Source organism: Silene latifolia, chromosome X (genome assembly GCF_048544455.1).
Source record: "Silene latifolia isolate original U9 population chromosome X, ASM4854445v1, whole genome shotgun sequence".
Lineage (NCBI taxonomy): Eukaryota > Viridiplantae > Streptophyta > Magnoliopsida > Caryophyllales > Caryophyllaceae > Silene > Silene latifolia.
Genome location: NC_133537.1, coordinates 341,691,205 through 341,715,067, shown reverse-complemented (window position 1 = coordinate 341,715,067; position 23,863 = coordinate 341,691,205). Strand labels below are relative to the sequence as shown.

Genomic DNA, 23,863 nt, shown 5'->3' with positions numbered 1-23,863 from the left:
AAAATAAGAATTAAATAAATTACATAGATAAAGAACAACCCAAACCAATCTGAACTCAATATTGACCCATCAAAACCCGAAGATGGTATATGACCAGACCGAATTTAGCCCAACTCATGTCCCTACCGATTGACCATATTACCACCTTTAGAGGGGATGGAGTAATTTATCCATCAAATTTCCATTTTGCTTAATCTCTCGCGCATATGCAATACCCTGCAAATCACGTGTGCCAGGTAAGACATCCATTGGGATGACAGGTAACAGCAGCACTCCCGTGTAGGGAGTCGAACCCGGGACCTCTCAATTCGTTGCCAATTGCAACACTTTGAGGCACTCCCGTGTTCCACTACACTAAAGCCACTTTGGTTAGGTGACCACCAATTTACCATCAAAAAGTGATACGAGTAATTTAAACGGTAATTTTTTATTACAAAATGTTTTAACATTAATTTCGTCGTCGTAATTTATGACAATCACAAATGAGAATGTGCACATTAAATAGTCCGTCCTCTCACCTTCTATTATCCAATTTTAATAAATAAAGACAAACAAATAACCGAAACAGACGAAATTATTACACATAAAAACAGTCCAAAATAATACTCCAAGACACGCTCACATTCACACACAAACATACAGACTAGTAGACCACAGAACCACACAGACACCCACCAACTTAAACAACCAAAAAAAAAACCAAAAAAAAAACCAAAAAAAAAGAGGAAAGTAGTGGAAATTTTTAGTGGAAGTGGAAAGTATTACTGCTCCTCACACTACTAGATCTCTGAATGTAGGCATTAATTTCAACTATACCCCAAATTTCAACTCAAATCTGGGTTTTTTTCAGCTAAAAATCCATTAAAAATCCAACTTTTTTGAGTTTTTTAGCTCAAAATTTGTTAAAAATCCATTTTTTTTGAGTTTTACAGTTGAAAGTATCATAAAGGTTGAAGCTTTTAAACATGGGTGTTAATGGTGGTGGTTGTTGTTCATTAATGGTGGTGTTGGTATTTGCTGTTTTTATTACTGTATGTTCTGCAGGAAGACACAGTTCTATTTCAAGGAATAAGTTGCAGCTTCAAAGGCATTTGAATCGTTTGAACAAGCCTTCTCAAAAAACCATTTTGGTAATTTTTTTTCTTTTTCTACTTATTTATGTTTTTCACTTTTTTGTTAAATGTTTTGGTTTTAGTTCAGTGGCGGAGCCAGAATTTGAAGTCGGGTTTTGGTGAATTAGTAATGTAGGAATAACCGAATAATAGAGTGACTTGTGAAAAAAAGTTGAAAGTTGAAAACTTTTTTGAGTAACAAAATTGTATTTTGTGTTGTAGGTGGTGATGCTTGTTGTTGTACTTTTGATTCTTTGATTCTTTTTTTTTTTTTAAATTAAATTTTTGGGATTTAGTAGTTTGGATTTTTGGTGTTAGTTTGTTTTTTCTTTTGTGGGTGTTTTTGATTTTTGATTTTTCAGCATTTCTTGTTTAAGGCTGTTTTTAATTTAAGACGGTTCTCACACCCGATTAAAATAGAGGTGAAATAAAGGAGGTTATGAGAGGTTTTAAGTTAAGACGATTTTAAGCAAGACTAACTGTTGATTTTTAGGGTATGAATGATGCATTGTGGGTGTTTTTGATTTTTTAGCATTTCTTGTTTAAGGCTGTTTTTAATTTAAGACGGTTCTCACACCCGATTAAAATAGATGTGAAATAGAGGAGGTTATGAGAGGTCTTAAGTTAAGACGATTTTAAGCAATACTAACTGTTGATTTTTAGGGTATGAATGATGCATTGTGGTCTTGTGGATACTTCAGTTGTTTGTTGAATAAATGGCAAGATTTGAAAAATGTAAGGTGAATGTTAGAATGTATTCATGGATGGTGTGTAAAGAAATTTGTGTTTTGTGAGCAGAGTCCAGATGGTGATGTGATAGAGTGTGTTCACATTAGTCGACAACCGGCTTTTGATCATCCTTTTCTTAAGAATCATACCATTCAGGTTAGCATTTTGTTCATTGAAAGGTGATTTCATTAGTTTACATTTTACAATGTATGGTGTGGCTCACACTGTGTGTGTGTGTGTTTGTTTTGTGGGGGTGATGTAGATGAGGCCTAATTACCACCCAGAAGGACTGTATGATGACAGCAAAGTGGCATCAAAATCGAAACCTAAAGAGAAACGACAGACAGTCAGTCAGCTGTGGCACCACAGTGGTGAAAAGTGTCCTGAGGGTACTATCCCGGTTAGGCGGACCAAGGAGGAGGATGTATTGAGGGCTAAGTCTATCAAAACATATGGTCGCAAGAAGCATCGGAGCATCGCCAAGCCTAGGTCACCTGATCCCGACCTTGTCAATGAAAGCGGTCATCAGCATGCAATTGCTTATGTTGAAGGAGACAAGTATTATGGAGCTAAAGCAACTATTAATGTGTGGGAGCCGAGGATTCAGCAGCCGAATGAGTTCAGTTTATCGCAAATTTGGGTTTTGGGTGGCTCCTTTGGTCAAGATCTTAACAGTATCGAAGCTGGTTGGCAGGTAATAAGCGATTATTTGGTTCTGCGAATCTGCGTACATGAACTTGTTACTCTTAGAAAGGACGGGTTATTTAATGGCTCTTTGCTTTGTGAAATTGAATGGTTACAGGTCAGTCCTGATCTATACGGGGATAATAACACCAGGCTTTTCACATACTGGACGGTAAGCCTTTCATCAAACCGCAGCATGCGTATATAACTACTTGCCTAATTGCCACGAGTTGCACGAGTCTAGTGTTAAATTCTAAATGAAATGCCAAATGTTAACAGAGTGATGCTTATCAAGCCACGGGTTGCTACAACCTTCTGTGCTCGGGATTCATACAAATCAACAGTGAAATTGCAATGGGAGCTAGCATCTCCCCTGTATCAGGCTACCGAGGTTCTCAGTACGACATCAGTATCCTTGTCTGGAAGGTAACTTCCCATTTTTTGCATTCAACCTAAGTTGTTTGTCACCCGTTAACTCAAACATCTTTCTCTTCAAATTATATCGACTCTTAAACCCTGCATTTTCAATACATCTTACATTCATTGTCGCTATCTCTATGAAGCTAGCATTCAAACCATTGAAGATGTTACAGCATTTGCTGCTAACCAGGCACCATTAATAATGGCGGATGTAAGATACATTGATGGATATTATAAGTCGTATGCTACTCCGACTCTTCTGATCCCCCTACGTACCCGTCCCGACACTCGGACAAGGGTACGACACTTCGACACCTCATTTTAGAGTCCATTTTTGAAATAATGGTCAAAAATAAAATATTTGTCGTTTTGGGTCGGTTTTGAAAATATTTGTCAAAATGGTGTCCACGTAGGCTCGGGATTTCTAGACCTGAAACACGCCACTACTAATGGCGTGTTTTGTGAAGGAAACACGCCATTAGCAGTGGCGTGTCTTTACAACAATTTTTTTCCTCAACTGACTGAACTTTAAAAAAAAAAAAAAAAAAAAAAATTATTACATAAGACACGCCATAGGGGGTGGCGTGTTTCCCCTCCGAAACCCGCCATTCCCAATGGCGTGTTTGTTTTAGTCCATTTTTTAATGAAGTTTCTTTCCCTACTCATTATAAACACGCCATTGGTAGTGGCGTGTTTTAGGTCCAGAAATCCCGAGCCTACGTGGACACCATTTTGACAAATATTTTCAAAACCGACCCAAAACGACAAATATTTTATTTTTGACCATTATTTCAAAAATGGATTCCTCATTTTAAGCCAAAATATGCATATTTTCAACTTTTCATTAAAAATGGCCAACTCTGTCACTTGGACACGCACCCACCCATGTCGGATACTTGTAAAGGAGTCTAGAGCAACATACACTATGAAGCTATGTTACTCGAACACTTAACCCTGGCCGAGTGTCGCATGGCCACGACACTTGGAGCGTCCGACACGACACAATACTTCGACACCATTTATACAAAAGAAAAAAAAACTTCACGAAAATATCTGTATCCGACAGTCTCAACGTGTCATGTCCGAGTCCGACACTTGGAGCTGAGTGGAAATGAAGCTAACATGCAAGATTGCAAGTATTTCAAAATAGCAACTTGGATACTAATAATTCAAAGGACTAAGAATCTTTCTCAATTTTCTCATGTCAATCAAGAGTGGAAACAAATGAAAAGTAATTGATTGTTAGTCTTGTGATTCAGAGTATATGGACAAAAGATGATCACATGTATACTGTAATTGCTGAAAATTAAACTAATAGGATGTGCTAAATAGTCCAAAACTACTTTTGACTCATACTGCATTTTGTGGGTAACCCTTTGTCTGCAAGAAGTGGTGTGTGGGTGCCCAGAATTAGGCTGTCTTTCTATCCTTAGATTAGTGCTATTGATTGATATTTCGTCGATAATATCGACACATGTATTGTCCGTCCTGTGTCGTCATTGATTGATTCATTTTTTTTTGCAAATGGTAGGATCCAAAAGAAGGGAACTGGTGGATGCAATTCGGGAACGACTATGTAATGGGGTACTGGCCATCGTTCCTGTTCTCGTATTTGGCAGATACAGCGTCGATGATTGAATGGGGAGGGGAAGTTGTGAACTCGGAACCTGATGGACAGCATACAGCAACTCAAATGGGGAGCGGTCATTTTCCTGAGGAAGGGTTTGGAAAGGCGAGTTATTTCAGGAACATTCAGGTTGTCGACGAGTCCAACAATCTTAAGGCGCCGAAAGATATTGGTACGTTCACCGAGCAATCCAACTGCTACGATGTTCAAACTGGTAACAACGGTGACTGGGGTCATTACTTCTATTACGGTGGTCCAGGCCGAAATGACAATTGTGCTTAGCATTTTTCTTAAAAAGTACGTATGTATTTAAAATACCGAAGTAGAAAGTCGAGTATTAAGACAAGCTTGAAGTCGGGTTTTAAAAAAGACAGGCATTTTGTGTGCAGGAGGCACCCCAAGGGATTGCCTCCCTAGTCTCTCCTCATCTGTAATATTCCGCCGCCATCTCTACATCTCCTAATTTGTTTCCACTGTGTAGCTTAATGCTGCTTCATGTTTCTTAATCATACTCTTATTATTATTTTAGTTTTATACCCACCCTGGTTTTCAAATCTAAAGGGCATAATATGGAGTTTTTCGATCCAAAATAATTCGTGTATTGGACTTGTTATCTAGAGCAATGTTCTGCAATTGTTTCCAACTCTATCATTAGAAGAGCGCGGCAGCGGCCTGGGTTTATTTGTTTCTGTTGTTGACTTGTTGCCAGCGCTTTTCTGGGCCGAGCCAGAGTTCAATATAAATAAAGAGTAGGCAAAGCCCAAAGGCTGTTATCCCAATGGCCAGGGACCGCGGACTGGCCCAATTACCACTGCAGTCGGGCCAAGCCTGAATTCTATGCAAATAAAGAGTAGGCAAAGCCCTAAAGGCTGTTATCCCAAACCGGACTTAGGAGAAATCCGATTACCATTGTAGTCGAGAAAGCGTGTTCCCTTCTTTCAAAAGAAAAATCACATTCTTGGTTTTCTTCGTTTTCAATTAAAAACAAAGAAAATCCCACTCGGAAGTTATTTACATTTAGAGAGTATAATCACCATTTATTCGAATAAATTGATTACCATTTGATTGATGAAGAATGAAAAAAACGTTCAACAGTAGATTTCATCTCGAGTCATCCAAAAAACCGACTTTCTGGATTGTTAACACAAGGGCTAGGCCCAATCTCCTTTGCCCTGCCATTTCGGAATCATTGAGAAATCAAGGTGATGTATTGGTTGTTATGCCAGTCAGATTCTCTCATTGAGTTCTCTGATGTTTAAGCTAGGCAAGAGTAGCATAAGTTCCAGGAAAAAAAAAAAAAAAAAAAACAGGCCGAAGAATTTGATGACCAGCACTCCGACAGCGGTAACGTGCTTAACTTTGTCCCTGTATTATAAGCAAAAATCCAGATGTAAGTTCATCTGGCATAATGCATTCTAAGTTGGTGGCTTGAATCGCTAGGTCCTATATTTTCATCGAATATACATCTACTTCCACCAGAGTTCGTGAGCAAATTGCCGACTTTCCTAAAAAAAACGTAGATATACGATATATTACATTTCTACATGAAGTACTATGCCAAACCCGATGAGATTCATTAGGACTTTTCAGTGTGATCAGCAAAATGAAGCAGTCTTCTGAGTCGTAACACGGCATCACAATGAAAAGGCAGTGCACTACGTCTATCCAAATAGGCAGGACTCGCGGTCATCCATGACAAAGCTTGGAGCTCTGATGCAACGGACTCGAGTATCACGTGAACTTGGTTGTCCCTGGCATCGGAGACCATGTTCCTTCCTCCTTGTTGCTTATGAGTCACTCTTTTCTCACTATACCCACCAAAATAATCGACAAGACTTACTGACAGAACTGAAGGCCATTCGTCTTTTATATTATTAGAATCTTTCTTAAGAGACGGAACAGCTTTGGAAACTGTAAAGCCTGTTGATAGAGGAATTGCATAGCCTTTACTGTGAAGAAGGTGAGCCAAAGGGGGGGATTCTGAAGTCAGGCATGTTGGAAGCTGAAGAGGGGCGGGAGTGAGGAAACGCATGGTGGGACCGGGAGCTATAATGTAAGATGCAGACGCACAACCAAGAGATTTAACAGGGGTGAAACCTTCCAGGTAATTCTGTGAGCCTTGGCTCGTCCCTGTAAAAACATCACTTCTTTATTAAAGCGTCATCATCCAATATGATTATAATTTATAAGGATGCCTTTATTTATTTTTTATTTTTTTCTAAAAAACAGAAAAAGTCCCTTCAATCTAGCCAATCAGAAAGAACACTTGGTCTTCCTTGAGACGAGAAAATTGTCACCATTTATAATAGAAAGTGACCATTTAATGATAAAAAGTTGTAACTAAAATTGTCACTTTCTAATAATAAACTGACGGCAACTTTTTATCAGGAAATGTTCGCATATCATCGTAAAATGGTCACATTTTATCCATCTTAATTTCAGACGGATTGAACCGTGAAATAAGAATTTGCGCACAAAGAATGCCAGGGAGCAGAAATTAGCTGCACACTTAACAAAGAATACACGGAAAGAAAGAAACCCAACCTGTAGAGACGTCAGCTTGAGAGACAAGACGCAAAGAATGGTCAACTGATATGGAAACAAAGCTTATGCTCTGAACCCACTGAAGTGGTCCCGTTGAGCCATCGACAACTGCTGGCCCACCTAATAGCTGCTTCCTACTATTAGTTTGTCCCAGGCCTCCTTTCATGATACCAGCAGATTTTGAATGAGGGCTGTACAAGGGATTGGGTGAAGATGGCAAACTTCTATCTAATTCTTGCTGCTGGAGTGTAGCTCCATTACTATTCGATGGCACACTATCTAGGCTAGTTCGTCGTAATTGTAACGGCCATTTTTTTAATTCTGGACCGCCTATGAAATATAGCGCCTTCTGCCATTCTGTACACACACAGCAAGTCAGGTTGTTAACATTCAATTTGTGCATACAACAAGGAGAATTTAGATGATTTTACGAAATAAGAACGTCAAAGATTGAGAATTTAGTTGATATTGAACGAAATAAGAGTGTCAATGATCCTAACTGCTTAACTGAGGTCATAACATATCAACCTACATGCAGGAATTAGTTTTCAGTCTTCCACGCGGAGAAAATTGGTTAAACATAGGTTTATCAGCAAAAGCATATTATCCACAAACTCTATTAAGGATTCCGGTCCCTAGAGTAAAGTAAAGTTCCGATCCCATGAATAGAGAACAAAGAAAGTGGGTAACGAACTATCGATGAAACATTCAGTAATTGTAATCTGTAAAGAACTTGTCACAATCAACCACATCAAGAAATGGGGGCCAGAGCAGTTACGATTTTTAGACTTCACGCGATTACACCAACTGCGTTACTCTCAAAACCTCAATGACTCCCATAAATGTAAGGTAAGGAGAATCGTATAAACGCAAATTACCTCAACACACTGACTGTTTTTAGGAAAGTTGAAAATAAAAATAAATCAGAATTATAATATCAATAAAACCAAATACCAAACAAATAAAATTAAAAATGACAATTTTTTTTAAGAAAAAAAAAAGTAATCAAAATAATTAAAAATGATAAAAAGGAGATTCAAGTGAAGATTGAGAAAAATGAACAAAAAAATAATAATTTAGAGGGGCAAAAATAATACCAACTACACACGATTACACGAGGTGGAAGCTGGTAGATTTACCTTGACATTCTAGTTCGTAGAAACATCCAATCCTTGTAATGACAAAATCTCTTGATCTGACAACACCATTATCTGGAGATGAACAGGCCTGCAGTAATTGGCAGCCTTGATGAAGAACTTGAACAAAAAGATTCTGCATGCCCTTTGTATCTTGTCTACTGCTAATTCCACCAAAAGGGAAAATGTGACTGTCCAACAACTCCCCCCTGGAATCAGTCCATACGCATACCAGCCACCGCCAATCTTCCGTCCACCCATAACAGCAATGCAGGCTAGGAGGTGGTCTTTGTTGGCTCGATCCAAAACCATCTCCCTCAGATCCATCAAGCTGAGAGCCAGGTCCAGTATCTCCGCATAAACTCTGAGTATGTCCGACACTGCTATCATCAGACATTTGCTTGGAGAGCTCCATAGCAAGATTACCGGTAAATGTAGGTGTCACTCCCTGCTCCACAGAGCCAGGTTCAGCCAAAATAAAAAGTGGTTCAAACATGAGATGGATTTCCTCTTGAAAGAAACTATCTCCAGCCCTGTTAGAGTCGGAACCTAAACCCACTGCCCTTGAATTTTGCCAGGTATTATCCCAAGTTCCTGCTCTTATACCAGGATCAAGATCACTCCCCCTTGTAAGGGACGTTCCAGAAATACGGGAACCAACACAGTCTTTCCACATACCTGGGACGGGGTTACCCATTTGCATAATTGAGGAATTAGATCTATCAGAAAAAGTTGATGATTGAGCGAAACCATTGGAAGATCCTCGTGACAGACGTCTAGCCTTGTTGTAAACTGTAAAAGCCATCTCCTTAAGCAAAACTATCTCATTAATACTAGGACTCGTAACTCGAAATACGGCATCTATGGGAACTACTTGCAAGACTAATTTAGGGATACTGAACCCAGAAATTGCAGGAATATTCGATATGGATGCTTCATCAACACCAGCAGCATAACTTAATGCTTTTCCCACGTGACTATATAAAGTGCTTCTCTTATCATTGTCTGATGAGTAGACTGAAGATGCAAGAGCGATAGAAGATTCAATTATAGTTTGGAGAACAGCTGTTGAATCAGGAAAGGGACACACAACATAAATCACCTGCTCCAAGAAACAGTGAAAGCCCATGCCAAGTGAGTTGCATGTCTCAAAATCCACAGCACAACAATTAAACCATGACAAAAATCTACATGCACTTTTTTTTTTCCTGAAATAGTCAATAAGCAGTATGAAATATGAAGCATTTAGAGAAGTACAAAAACATAGGTAAGACCATCAAAAGGCACGACTACTAGAACAGTGACATTTCAGGGTTTGAGCGAAATGTTGGAGGTCCAACCTGAAACCCACTCCCAAAGATTGTCATCACATTGACCCCAGATACAGCAACTAGCTCCAAGTACACCATCTCCAAAGAACACATATACAACTAAGAGTTAGCCTTAATAGACACGCCAGAATCCAGATACAGCAGTTCGTTTCAACATCCACAAAGAGCACAACTAACAGTTAGCCTTAAGAGACATTCTAGACAAGTTTGATGTGTTTTGTTCACTGACGTCAACCACTTCCGGGCCTTTAAGCGGTATCATCTACTACTTACCCAAACAAAAACAGCAACCAACCTCTAGCCTCATGCATAGCCTCCTTAAACAATAAAGTTAGCCTAAGATTCCCAATAGTTTCATTCTAATTCCAAAACTTTTGCATCGAAAGCTTGAACTGGACACTTACTATGCTCCACTCCTCATAACTAAAAATATGAAGCGTTTCGGAGACCCAACTTGATGTAATGTCGTATAACATCATTGTTGTGTGGTAACTACATAAGCCATACCTCTACATGAGTACAACACTATGAGTGAGCAGAAGGTGCTAAATTGAACCACAAGGCGACATAAGCCATACCTCTACATGACACTATGAGTGAGCAGAAGGTGCTAAATTGGGCCACAAGGCGTATCCATTCTTCCCTACTATATTTTCTTTAAAAAGAATAAACAGCCAGGATGAGCTAAATCAAAAGTTACATTGAAAAGTTGCTACTTCAGAATTGAAAGTTGTTGGACACACGTAACTGAGAAGATCACTTACAGTGCAAGGGCTGCTATTTTCTTCCTTTGCATTTGCCGCAAAGCATGAGCCAAGCTGCAAGGTCTTAAGAACCTTTGAAAGAGACTTGAGAAAGCTCGCAAGATCCCAATCATTTGATAAACAATGAAAATAGTCACTCAATGATCCCACCAGAGAAGCAGTGTTGCTCTCTACTTTAATTGATCGAGGGCTATCAAGCAGAAGAAAGCCAGAAGTTGAACACTTCCCTGTATCTACATCCATTTGATTTCCAACAGTATGGGGTGTGTGGTTCCCTAATTTGCACGTCTCGTAAACTAGAAAAAAAAAGTTACAATTAGCAGGAAGCATCCTTCACTTACGGAAAGAAAAAGAACAAAAAAAACTTTGTATATTAGTAAAAAAACGTATTAAGGGGGAAAGACAAGGACTTGGTGAAAACAGCGTGACTTCTGATCGACACTTATTTTTAACTAGAAAGATAGGAAGTACCAGGGAGGAAGATAACGATCGCTTTTACTTACCAGTTCCTAATTGTTGGAAAAAGTCTGCAGCTGCTGAAGGAAGGGAATCAATATTCGGACAAACAACATAATATGACATCTGCAGTCAACCGAGAAAATGTGACACAGGAAAAAGAACTACGTGTTAGTTTGAGCTTCAACTTCGTGAGAATTGTTAGCCAGTAAAACCAAAATCAATGAAACAATGCACGCTTCAATTCAGGTAGCTCTAAAGCTTACATGTTTTTGGAAAGCATAAGGTTCAAGAGGAACTTTTTCCCAGTGTTGCAAAGAGCTTGCAGATGTTTTCAGCCAATCATCTTGGTACCTGCAAACATATTCACGTTATCCTCGCAATTAAATTTCTCAGATTCTATTCCCCTTATACAAAGGACTGAGTAGCACGGCCAATCATCCAAGGGCTCAAATTACGACAAGATCAGCAGCTCATTTGCAGATGAACTGACATCTCTGTGGATCTCGGAACTTTTGCTTATGAGCCAACATTATTGGCCGAGGGAATCAAGATATGTTTACTATTAAGTTGTGAAATGTGATGATACTTGCACCATATTCTGAATTCAGATAGATGTCATTCACAATATCATGCATCATATATCAATATGGAGTTTAGACACATTAAAACTTGAGCAGATTTCTCAAGCAACATAAAGTACTTCACATTGGTATCTATATAATAAAGGAAGAGGGAAGAACCAAAACAAATGACATGACGAGGTGAGTGCATAGGATGACATTAGCTGGTTACACACCCCACAAGGATAGAAGGATACGGGATAACAGAGAGGGTTGCCCTCTTCCGAGACCCCAGCTGCTGCTCCGACTCTGATATGCAGTGTTCCTGGCTAGGCCTTCTTTGACTACTGTCATCTCCTTTACCTCCATCTGTAAAAAGAGAAATATTTCTAGTGTAAATATATCCTAATCACAAAAACAAAGCATTAACAAGTTACATGCCTTAACAGTAAGCAAAAGTCACAGGCATTATACAACAAAATCCTTAAAGAAAGGGATCTCCTATGAGTGTTTGTATGACCACATGTAACATGCAAAAAAAAAAAAAAAAAAACAAGGGCCTTTAGACTCCTGTCTCTTTTCAATGGCATTAAACCTACTCCTAGTCCACATGTTGTAGCAAGTTTTAGGGGCATATCCACTTCCCCAAGGGGTTAATGCCTGTGTTATTAAAAATAGTACTCTTTTTCATAATCACTTTTCTTATTGCTAGTATCAGTTGCAAGTCAAGGAGCAGAAGAATTATAGTCAACATCAATATGCTGTTGTTGAGGTTGAAACACCAAAGACAGATGTATTCTCTTCATCTTATCTTTTACTCAAGTCCACTTTCAGAACATCTCTGGACTTATTGTCTGAAGTGAATTTTAAGATTTAGAAAAATAAGATAAGTTGAGCTAATCGAATGATGTGAAAAGCAACTAAACTAGCAAGGTCTCTTTTGGTGTAGAGGAACAGTTCGGCCAGATGTATGAAGTGAACTTAATCAATTTATTATTGCTAAATTTGCCAAGTGAACAGAGATGATGAAGCGGTAGCCAAACTACCTAAGAGTTCTATAAAAAAATTATATAAAAAAAGATGTAGCTCTTGGAATCTTTGAGATTTTCGCAAGGATTTAGAATATAGTTATGGTGAGGCCTTGTGAGGTTTAAAGGTTCTAAAGCACTTAAAATCAGATATTAAGCTTTATAGGAGATTTCCATTAACTGCTGAAGCGTTGAGCTACTGAGGTATCAATAAAACAAATAATACAAGTGTTCTATACCTCTCAAACCAGAAGACATGCTGACAGAGGCCAGAGGTGGGCTTAGCGGGTCTTCAAGAGACGTCGCAGCAGTATTGGAAGAATCCCTATAATCACTTACAGAGGATTCAGCGGATAATGCTTCAAGCAATGTTCCTCCATCTACTGATTGAGACCGGCCTTTGCACCAATCTATGACAGATAAAGGACCATCCGCAGTGCCAAACGCAGATTTCAATGCTACTTTCATATCAGATTGCAGCAAACCAATCACAGATGATGCCTGGACCTGCAACAAATAAGATCCAATAATCCAATGACTAAGAAGTTCAAGGTTCAGACAGAAGCGCAATCACCAACTAGACACAGTTGCAAATTATCAATGAGCATTATTGAACAAGTGGACGTGAAAGTTAAACAAGCATCATTGGTCTCGATTGGTGAGTTCTCTCATCAGAATCACACCACCCAGGGTAAGCACTTAGGAGCATTAGGACTCAACTAATAACTCTACAGCAGAATAAAATTTCCGGACACTAAAACTCAGTATGTAGGGGCACACAGCCAGAACTTACATCAGCTGAAATAGGATCAAGCAAATCAACACCAGCGATATCAAAAGAATGGCAAGAAGCCAAAATGCCGCCACAACCTGCATGAGCCATATGTGGCCCACAGCAGAATCCCCGTCTTCTCTGCTCTTGCAAAGAAAGCCAGCCATAAGGACCGTCAACAAACTCACCATCCAGTGTCAGGTCAACAAAGGAGACAGCTTGTTGGACAAGTAATGGTATGGCATTAACAAAATCCTTAAGCGACTGTCTTTTTCCAGAAGCAATCACGGTTTCCTCACTAAATGTATGATGAGACAAAGAAAAGGCCTCAGTGGTAGGCATATTAGAAGGTTTGGGATGTTTAGGTGCTCCAACAGAGCGCCAAACTCCAATGGGTGCGTTACATGAACCATCCAATATTCCTCCGTCAACATCACCAGCAATTCTAATTGGTATGGGTTCCTTCTTCCTTGATTCGTATTTGGTAGACATATTGTCTAATATGCTGTCCGAATCACCAGGAACTTGGCTCACAGACCTGTTCCAGGCTGTAGGAACGGAATTACCAACAGATACTAGAGTATGCCTTATCCGGCGCATAGATGCCTGAAATATAAGACACTCAAGTTCAGAAGCAGGGACTATCCTTCGAGATAGAAGAAGATGCTCAGACCCACTAACAACTTCACTAGCCATGTTCTGGCAAGAGTTTGTTGCAGCTGCAGAGTTAATACTAGAGACCAATGACATGGAAGATCTCTCAGATGAAGTAACGGTGTTATTGTATACTTTACACTTCTTATCGACAGGATTTTCCCCTTTAGCAATTTGGGTGTAAAATTTCTGGAAAACAGCATCCGTGTCATATTTTAAAGTGTGTAATCTGGAATCAATAGCCATGTTATGATTCTCTTCACGTCCATTAGCTCCAGGAGATGAAGGCGGTGTTGCCCCATACACATAAGCATTCCCACATGAATTTAAACTTTCCGCTTTTTGAGATTTTGGCTGATAAGGACTTTTAAAGATAGTTGATGACAGCTCACTTGAAGTATCAACTGCTCCATACTCAGGAGCAAAAGATAACAACGCTTCAGCTTTCATTACGCGTTCTGCCTCACCTGTTGAAACTGCTGGTGCACAGCTGACAAGACCAGATAGAGTAGTGCATTTGGTAGCCTCTTGAACAGTGCTAACACATTCTTCCACACTTGTTGGAGGCTGAAAGCTTTCAGTTGTTTGGAAACCCACGGGTAAGAGATTCTGATCTGAAACATCCATTGCTGTAGCTGTGGGACTGCCTTCTCTATCTCCATATTCTTGCCCAGAAAACATTTGTGTCTGAGACTCTGCTGTTCCTGGGGGCTTCCAAAGAAAACAACACCAAGATGAGTTACAGTTTGAAGTGCTTTCTTATCGTGTTCACCAGCAAAAAAAAAGAGAGAAAAATGCAACCTCACAAATAAGACTGACAAATTAGCAGGCATGAAAGCCAACAATATTAACAACATTACTCCAATGCCTCAAGGGATCCCACAAATAGCAGGGTAACAGGGGTTGGATGCAGTCTTACCCCAATGTTGGCAACACAAAGAGGTTGTTTCCAAATGATCCAAAATGAAAGCCAAAAAAAAAATGTCTGAAGCAACTTATGTCCGATTTTAAAGGCAAACAGCTGATGGTGAGCAGTCTAAGCACTACAGAGGCACTAATCAGCCTTATTGAAAATACAAGTAAAGGCATCACAAAAAGGAAATTTATACAGGGATCTGAATCAACGTATCTATACAAGCACATTGTCTTATAATGTCAGCCAGATTTAAGAAAGGGGGAGAAAATGCATCTCACTTTCTCTTGTCATTTCAAAGTGTTCATTGGAGATTGTGCTATTATGGCATAAATACATAGGCATTAGTAATTATGTAAGGAGAGGTACGTTCATACAATTAATGAACAGTTAAGCATATTATAATTTTACACAGAAAATCAACAATACCTCTCCAAATGGCAGGGAGTCATTGACGAAAAAGTCACCGAAGTCGCCGAACTCAGAAAGAAGTGCTTGGATGTCCATGCCTACACCAGCGTCATCATCGTCCCAGTCCCATTGAGATCCAATTTGATCATTTGCAATTCCTGTGATGTCTGAATTATCACAATCATGTGTCGGAGCACTCCCTGCACCGCCTGCTTGAACCAAGGAATTATCTAGCCCTGTCCTAGGCCGTTTTAAACCCTGTGTTGACACTTCAGTTTCATCAGTATAGCAATTTTTGCAAACATTGCATAGGTACATATGCTCTCAAGGTGAATATCAACACCTTCAGTTTTAGATAAGGATGTAAGAAAGAATACACTGCTCTACAAAACTCGACACGTGTAGATGATAATTAGAACTCAGCAATAAGTGACGTAACAGTCTGTTAACATAAATGTGCCTACATTATGCTGCACTTACCCCTATTAACAAGACCCTATGGTAACACTTTGTTGAACAGAACAAAGTCGCATCACGCATGTACCACAAAAGCACATCAATGTTAAACACACATTACTTGAAGAACAAACCATCATAATACAGACTGCTCAAAATTGCTGACCTGTTTAGGACCATTGGTTTCCATTGATGTAAAAGAGGACAACCCGGACTGTCTACCATTTAAGGAATCAGCATCGGCCTCAAGGTCACCAAAAGTTGCTTTCGTTATACAGTCACTATCACTTGAGCTACTACATATGCTGCTCACGCTGCTAGTGTTGCTATTGCTACTACTATTAAAGCCATGACGCGAATAAATTCCATCAGATTCAGACCAAGAATCATCCACATCATCCGTCTTAGAATCACTGCCACAAATAAACAGATGTAAAATGAGAAAGTGTGTAAAAGAAAGTAAATTTTACTGACAACAATATATACGACTAAAAATAATAGACGGGTGAAGATATGGGAGACTTCAATCCATCATTTTAAAAATAACACTTCCGCAGTTTAATATATGCATTTGGAGCAGTAGAGCATAATAAATCAGAAAAAATAAAAATTTACGTACATCTAAACCTTGCAAACCAAACCAGGTGACCTATACCAGACCATACCCAAAATCCTAAATAGGGTGCCAGAATTGACGCGGTGGAAATGACCTACCCGAGAATGTTTGGACACAACTCAAAATAAAATCATTACAATAGATTTTTCTACAAATTATATGCCTCTATCAAGCCAAACCCAGATGACCAGAAAAGGACCTACTAACTTGATCAAACCATACAAGTTTTCTGACATCTTCAAATTTTATCGAATATGTGAATGAAACCAAGCAAGACGGCAGACAAAATTCAACAATGTTTATTATACAAAGAGATGGTTGTCAAGTCTAACTTTTACAGCACGCTAAAAAACCATATTATATAGCAGAAAAGGTTTAACAAAATTTTAAAAGAGGGAAAGAATAACCAGAGACTATTATGCTAAAACGCTCAAGTGGTAAAAACTAACCAATACATAAAGAGGGTAGAACTAGCCAATGACATCCCTGTCCAATTATGAAGCCAAAATCTGCAAGAATTAGAGGATCAGCCAAGAAAAAAGGTCGTCACAATTAAGGTAAATCTGGCAATCGAGAGTACATAACGTCCATCTCTATGCTAAAGCTAAACAATATGTCCATCTCTATGCTAAAGCTAAACAATAGAATCACCTGCACCTGGATGCCAACTTATATTACCATCGATATATAGATAGAAGTCATATAAGACTACAAACAGTTATATGACAGCATAAGAGTATACAAAATCCATGGCCAGCAATTAAGGAGCCAAGCCCTACAAGTGTGAGATGCACCATGCAACAGCCCAAGGCTACACCGTACGTGCCTCAAGCACCCAAGGCACTATTCCTTTTTTCAAATAAACTTGCATCTCTCAAAAGAAATTGTGCAACATTACCCCAATTTGCTTTCTAAAGGAGGCTAACATGTAACAAAGCAAAGGGAGGAGCATAATAACGAGCAAGAAGAAGAAGTATAAAATTGCATAGCAATCTGCCCCAGCTGCGCCTGTGCATCTTATTCACAGGGTGTGCCTAAAGCAGTGCCTCACTGTGCCTTGAGCCAAAGCACGCTTTCTAAAACTAAGAACCCCGTACAAAGTCCATTGTTCTTTATCTTAAGACTTTCCCATTATCTTTCTATAAAGAGGCATGCTACCAATAGCCAAGGAACTAATGACTCGTTAATGGTGAAAAAGCGAGAGTAATAAAGCATTCACCATAATGACGGACCAACAAACAACAGCCAAGATAAATTTACCTTTTCAAAGATCTTGGATATGATGGTTTCAAGACTGGAACAAGAACTGCCTCATAAGGATAGACAAATGTTTTTTCGCAAGCAGTAGCATCACCTGATCCTTTCTCGTTGCTTCTAGAAGAGGAGGGAGTGTTTTGCGTTGGATGATAGGACTTTTCGGGATTAAAATTAGGCATATTGCAACCAAGAGAAACTTCAATGTAGCAATTATGCCCTTGTAGCTTGCAACCTGGAGCTTGAGGTACAGGATATGGTAAACCTACAAGCCCAGTTATAGATGTGCTAGACCTGGTTAAATGAGCCACAACAGAGTAATACAGAAACAAAATTAGGCTTCACTTTGTTGAGATGTTTCAGGCATGAAGTATCAGAAAAAACCTGTAAATGGTCGTAAACATTTAGGTTTTATAATAAGAAGGCAACACACTAAGATTGGTGCTATTTTAAACATAACGTAACTCGTTAAGAGTTTGAAACCATGTCCTTATTTTAGAAACTCGCTCATTTATATTTAGAGCTTTTAACCCTTCTTTTAACCCTGTACGACCATCACCTTATGTTAAAACATTCTAGGAGGTATCTCCTCTTCATCTACATAGTTAATAAAGTGAGGTTTGACTGTCTGAGATAGCTGATGCAATTTTCATGAAGTGTCTTCTAAAAACGGGTATCTAATTGTAAAGGCGTGCCTTCATATATCTGGCACACCTCAAAATTAGAGCCCTAACAGCGGCATTTAGTTTAGATACTTTTAACCGATTATTCAACAAGAAATTCCCGGGAACAGTTGCATGGTGGAACAGACTGGTAGGTAAACTAGGTCGACGGAGTGCTTTAATCAGAAACAAGAAATCTCAGTTTGAAACTTGAACTTGGAATCGACCCGTCGCCGCCTGATCTCGGCCATTTCGCTATAAATACGGCATGGTAAACATCAAAACAATGATAAGTCGGTTGGGTTATACTGTCGGAGCTGATTTTTAAAACCATGCAACATTGTTCCCGATTGTAAATACAAACAAAGTGCTGACAAGAGGAATAAGAGACAATCTCCCATAACTTACCCAATAAAAACATGCTTCACAAGTTCATTTGAACAGCATCCAGTTACACTGCCACGCATTCCATGAGGAGAGACTATAGCTGCCACATCATCAAGAAAAAAGGAAAAAAAAGAAGTAATTATTATAGTACATGCAATTACTTATAAGTAATACATAACACACGAAAAGGCAGTGAACCCGATGACACATCAGGTAGGTGGAGATAGACTGTAAAGGCCAAACTGGTTCTGTAATTTTACCATGATAATCTATACAAAATAAATAAAAGCCTAGTAGAGATGCAAACTAAAAGCCACGTGACATCTCAGCAAAAAATTGCCAGTCTCGTGTCAAGTCTAAGGTTGTTTTACAAGTGTTCTCAATAAGAAGTTAAGAAATTATCCAATTATCTTTTCACCTTCTATGACTTGATGTTTTAAGGAAGTAAAATCATCGTTCTTCTCTCAATGAAAACAATTAGGAAACTTGCAAGCATATTTGAACTTTTAAACTTAATATATCTTATACTCCCTCCTATTCACTCATTTCCTCCCTCATTCCTTTTTGGGTAAGTCGGGTTTTCTTCCCTCTTTCCTTTTTTGGTAACTTTTGTGTGGTCCAAATTTAATTACATGTGGGGTAGAGTGGAATAGAGTGTTTTGTGTGGTCCAAAATCATTTTCTTAATTCTTGTGCAAAATAGAAGGGGGAAGAAATGAGTGAATAGGAGGGAGTATATATTTTTTTCCATTCCTCTCAACATACTTTTTAAGAAAAGTGTTGAAGTCAATCATTTACCTTTCACTTAATCACTCACCAGCCCTTCCTTCCCACACCCGCCTCCTAGTCTCCTACCCATCACGGCCACCAGTCCACCACCCATCTACAACCCCATACCAATCGTCTTCACCAAAGCCTAACCCACAAAACCACCTGACTACCACTCAATCCACCACCCCAACCCGACCTCAAGTGCTCGACTCCCCACCAAACAGCAGCCACCACTAAAAGCATCACTGTCACTGGACCTACCGCCTATGCAATCGGTGAAATTTCTGACAAATCAAAGAACAAGACCAAAAAAAATAAGGACAAACACTTTGGTGGTGTTGGTTTTTTCCAAAAATCAAGTACAAAATTTTAGATCTGAGATATAAATTTGAAAAACTCAAAATTTTGGAAGAGGGATGGAGTGAGTTTGAGGAGAGATGAAGGGTGAGTATCAAGAATGTAAGCAAAAAATAATAATACTTAATTGGGTTAATTATATTTTTTAACATCTTACTTAAGTTCTATGGTGTTTCCTTTTATTTCACTGGTTTGCTGTTCAAGAATGGTTTCAAACCTTAACTTTAAGAGGCGCAAAGTGTACCGAGGCCAATGACAACTCCAAAAAGCTTTGGGACTGAAGCCTTTGTATTCAATTTAACCAATCCCAGATCATGTTGGGACTAAAATTTTGTTGTGTGCATATACATGATTGGTTCAAAACGATGGCAGGTCATGTAGCAAACTCATCCAACTTCAAAACATACCAACCATAGTATTTAAGTGTATTAACTGCAGAGTATGCAATCATAAATCTGAACAAGAAACAGGAACAAAAAAACATTCCCTATAATCCCTGCAAGGAATGCTTCCCCAGTTTAATCTGTGACAAGAATTGCTAGGACATAAGAGATGTGTACTGGTAGACCAGGAAAATGCAATATTAGATCATCAGTACATAGAATAAAACTAAAAGACAAAAGCAACGACAGTCCTGCAATAGTTGTCAGATTAGAGCATATTATAACCTATGTCACTAGGACTACGCCACAAGTATCTGACACTAGGACTATGCCACAAGTTTATGGGAAAACTGAAGTATTTCTATAGGTGTGAATCTAGGTTCCAACTTCCAACTGCTAAGTATTGAGGAGTCAAAGAGGTGATTACCCGGTGCTGGTATTTATGGGAAAACAAAAAAGTCTGAATCAAACAGTGAAACTTCTTTCACCAAGACAACCTACGAAATGAGCAGTTTAACAAGGACTCAAGGAGTACCAACCAGGAAATCTCTGACCAGTATTATTTGAAGAGAGCCTCATCACTTTTTCAATATCTCCACCAGATAGAGTTCGAACATGCCTGGGAAACGTCAAAAAAAGTATGGTATAATGCACCGTCACACAGTATATATGATGACATTAGCTCTAAGTTGAAAAAAATTACATTCATGTATCGTAAATATGAATATGAATTAAGAAAGGATGGCATCACATACTTTGCTGATAATACAGCATGCACAAAGATAGCATCTTCACTTGCAGCAAAGACAAACTCAATTGTTGGCTGGCCTTTCCTACAAACATAAGAATACCATAGGAATTCAATTGAAATTTTCCTACAAATGTAGCATCCCCGTTTACAAGCATTATGGATCAAATAGTTAACCTTGACCTTTAATTTAATCCAGTGTATATGCAGTGGCATGAAATAAACCCAGCAAACTTGTTTGAAACTTGCAACAAACCTGAATAATTCTTCATTGTGTGAGGACGATCGATACCTTAAAAATACATTTCCGAACCTCACATAAGAGAGTTCCATAAGAGCTCTGCAGTAGAAGAAAAACGTTAGATGTGGATATAAGAGTATCCACTATCCACTAAGAACATTAAAAATAACGGACATTAAGGAAAAAATTTGGCTCTTGACATGAAATGTAGCAAAAATCGAAAGACAGACTGTGAGGATAACAACCTTTCTAGCCGGTTTTTTAGAGCTTGAGATAAAGCAGTTGCAACCTCTTCAGAGTCACCCGGAGACACCCAAAGCCCAGAGGCAATAACTTAAACAAGAAACATTGTAAGGAAATTGTTATGACAGCTGAACCGGTAAAATAAAGCTAATACAAACAACGACATCAGCCCAATGGCTCAAGGTTCCTGACTGTGTTACAGTAAGGGGTAAATTGTATGAAGAGTAGCTTGTGTTACAACGATCCACATATTATAAGAAGCGCAATCAATATCATGAGCCATTCCGCTTTATTTCATTATACTCGATAGTTACAGGATTGTGAATTTTTGGGGGTCCACTAGAGATCAAAATAAAAGCAACCGGCAGCAGTAGAAAAAACAGATAAGGGAGAAGGAAGAAAAAGAAAACATAAGCCAAAAATGGGAGGTACCTCTTAATCCAGAAGCAGCAGTTTGAGCAGTCTCAGGAATGGACAAATATCGGCCAGGAAGAAAAAGCCATAGTTTAATTTTCTCGTCTGTGCACATGAAATGACTAGTAAAGAGCGGGCCAGAAGAAAACAACCTGTATTGTATACAACTAATACAAGGCAGGCAGGGAGGGAGGTTATGCCTTACCAGGGTTGTGTGTCCCTTGAGAAGGATCCCAAGGACCCACAAAAGAGTTGGTCCACGAGCTGAGAAATCCTTCCTTTTGTAACTGAAGATGTGAAGAAAGCACTTGATGCGTAGCAGCATCTCGCTGTCCTGCCCTTGCACTGGCAATCGCGATAATAAGTATTGTTAAGAAGAGCAGGGTAACAACATTTTGAGAAGGACTGCAACATATGTCAAGAGGTAGCGCAAACCTAATGTCGGGCAAAGAGGTTACATCGGAATCGTTAGGGAGAAACTGGAACCATGAAATCTGATGAAGGCCTCCCTGAATGTTGAATCAAGTGGCAAACAATTAAGCACTTTATACTTATATTATACCACTAAGGATTCGCTTGGGATGGGAGCAACTACTACCAAAGTAATAGAGCTAAAAATAAGTAGAAAGGCGAGGAGATTGGTGGTTGGCGATGGTAGTGGAAGGACGAAAGAAGAAGTGACGGGAAACTATTTCCCTGAAATAAGGGTAATGCATTACCCTAGGGTGGCATGTAGATAACTAGTCCCCCTCTATGGAATAACCATTAGACTCTCTTCCTCATTTCCACCTTCCGCCACCACCACCAGTACCTACATTTCCTAGCTCATTTAAGATATATCATCTTAGTAACAATGATGCCCACATCCCAAGCGAGCGATAAGAATGGAAACAAGAAGCAAAATTACAACAAAATGATGATAAACCAGGGAAATAAACATACGATTCGGAAAATATTAGTCCACATCCAGGAAGGAGCAGAATCACACTCTCTCCTTGAGCATACGCAACTTACTGTATTCCGACCTTCAAATATCAGGCAAACCAAATTACATGAGTTCGAGCAATCATACTAATCTTGCTTCCAAACTAACACAGTATAAAACAAGAACGACAAAACGCTAAATCAAACAGAATTCCAGAACACGCCAGTGAAATTCCAGCTTCCAAATCAAACAAAGCAGAGTGCGTAAAGCTTGAGCATTGAATCAATTTAACCTACTTCAATTATCCGTAAATCTCGCTTTTAAATTAACACAACATCAAACTATAATCACAAAACACTAAATCAAACGGAAATTCAAGAACACAAAAGTGAAATTCCAGCTTCCAAACAATCATACAAAGCAAAATGCGCATTGAATCATACTGTAACTACTTAAATTATCCCTAAATTAACACCGCATCAAATTAGAACAACAAAATATCAAATTAAACAGAAATTACACAACACGTAAGTGATTCCAGCTTCTAAACAATCAAACAACACAAATACACAATTTACGTAGAGCTTGAGCATTGAATCATACTTAACTTACTTAAATTATCCCCAAATCATGCTTCTAAATTAACAAAAACATAAACCTAGAACAACAAAATATCAAATTAAACAGAAATTAAAGAACATAAAGGTGAAATTGATGCTCTAGAGCTTACACAAGCGATAACAATGGCGAAAGAGGTGGCAGAAATGGCGGCGATACGGCGGAAATGGCGGCGAAGAGAGAGAAGAGAAGTCACCGTCAAATCGAAGACGAAGGGGCAACGACGAAGATAGCCATGGTGTGTGATGATGTCAAAATTCGAAGAGACGAAGTAAAGGGGGTCGGTCAATTACCGGGTTCTATGCCTGTCAAACGGGTCGAGCGAGTCGGGTTCCATTCCGGTGAATGTTGATTTATATGAGGTTGAGTTTATGTTAGTTTGCATATTTGTCTAACTAAAAAACATCATTGGTCAATTTAATTTTTTTTCTTTTATCTTTTGTTTTATTAGTATAATCAAATAAAATATATAGTTAATATTGTATTTTTGTTTTATATAGTTATAATAAAAGTTAATATTTTAGTACAAGTATTATTTTATAAGGACACTTTAATCATTGTAATGACTTATTGACATTAAATTCATATAAATATATACCATGATCAATGTAAATTGATATTTTTATTACTATGTCAAGTTTTGAA

At 38.7% G+C, this 23,863-nt stretch overlaps 2 protein-coding genes across 3 annotated transcripts; one reads left to right on the top strand and one right to left on the bottom strand.

Annotated features, from left to right (window-relative positions):
- The first annotated feature begins 609 nt into the window (after positions 1 to 609).
- On the top strand, positions 610 to 5,081 carry LOC141619534 (protein neprosin). The gene is made up of 6 exons (XM_074436546.1): positions 610 to 1,130; positions 1,911 to 1,997; positions 2,104 to 2,535; positions 2,644 to 2,697; positions 2,805 to 2,951; positions 4,477 to 5,081. Exons 1-6 carry the CDS (start codon positions 966 to 968, stop codon positions 4,852 to 4,854), a joined length of 1,263 nt encoding a protein of 420 aa, XP_074292647.1. The 5' UTR covers positions 610 to 965; the 3' UTR covers positions 4,855 to 5,081.
- Positions 5,082 to 5,891: 810 nt separating this feature from the next.
- Positions 5,892 to 23,589, bottom strand: LOC141619532 (mediator of RNA polymerase II transcription subunit 13). 2 transcript variants are annotated; one of them, XM_074436544.1, is made up of 23 exons: positions 23,331 to 23,589; positions 22,618 to 22,700; positions 22,111 to 22,184; positions 21,881 to 22,020; positions 21,694 to 21,780; positions 21,264 to 21,351; positions 21,034 to 21,117; positions 20,785 to 20,862; positions 20,569 to 20,648; positions 18,541 to 18,619; positions 17,477 to 17,764; positions 16,666 to 16,725; positions 15,767 to 16,013; positions 15,163 to 15,402; positions 13,188 to 14,531; positions 12,634 to 12,901; positions 11,603 to 11,735; positions 11,070 to 11,157; positions 10,851 to 10,929; positions 10,348 to 10,643; positions 8,256 to 9,354; positions 7,117 to 7,473; positions 5,892 to 6,702 (listed from the first exon to the last, which is right to left on the bottom strand). In XM_074436544.1, the coding sequence occupies exons 2-23, from the start codon at positions 22,639 to 22,641 to the stop codon at positions 6,149 to 6,151; spliced, it is 5,787 nt and encodes a 1,928-aa protein (XP_074292645.1). In that variant the 5' UTR covers positions 22,642 to 22,700; positions 23,331 to 23,589; the 3' UTR covers positions 5,892 to 6,148. The 2 variants fall into 2 exon arrangements, with proteins under 2 accessions (XP_074292645.1, XP_074292646.1); XM_074436545.1 differs by having other exon boundaries at positions 22,618 to 22,688; positions 23,331 to 23,568.
- Between the last annotated feature and the right edge of the window lie 274 nt (positions 23,590 to 23,863).

Bases quoted from the DNA above. Each gene is read 5' to 3' on its own strand.
- LOC141619534 (XM_074436546.1), top strand. From the start codon at position 966: ATGGGTGTTAATGGTGGTGGTTGTTGTTCATTAATGGTGGTGTTGGTA. The intron at 2,536-2,643 runs GTAATAAGCGAT...GAATGGTTACAG, and splicing joins GTATCGAAGCTGGTTGGCAG to GTCAGTCCTGATCTATACGG. The intron at 2,952-4,476 runs GTAACTTCCCAT...TGCAAATGGTAG, and splicing joins TCAGTATCCTTGTCTGGAAG to GATCCAAAAGAAGGGAACTG.
- LOC141619532 (XM_074436544.1), bottom strand. From the start codon at position 22,641: ATGTGGACTAATATTTTCCGAATC. The intron at 18,620-20,568 runs GTTGGTACTCCT...ATGATGTGGCAG, and splicing joins TACTGGTCAGAGATTTCCTG to CTATAGTCTCTCCTCATGGA. The intron at 11,158-11,602 runs GTGTGTAACCAG...ATATGTTTGCAG, and splicing joins TATCCTTCTATCCTTGTGGG to GTACCAAGATGATTGGCTGA.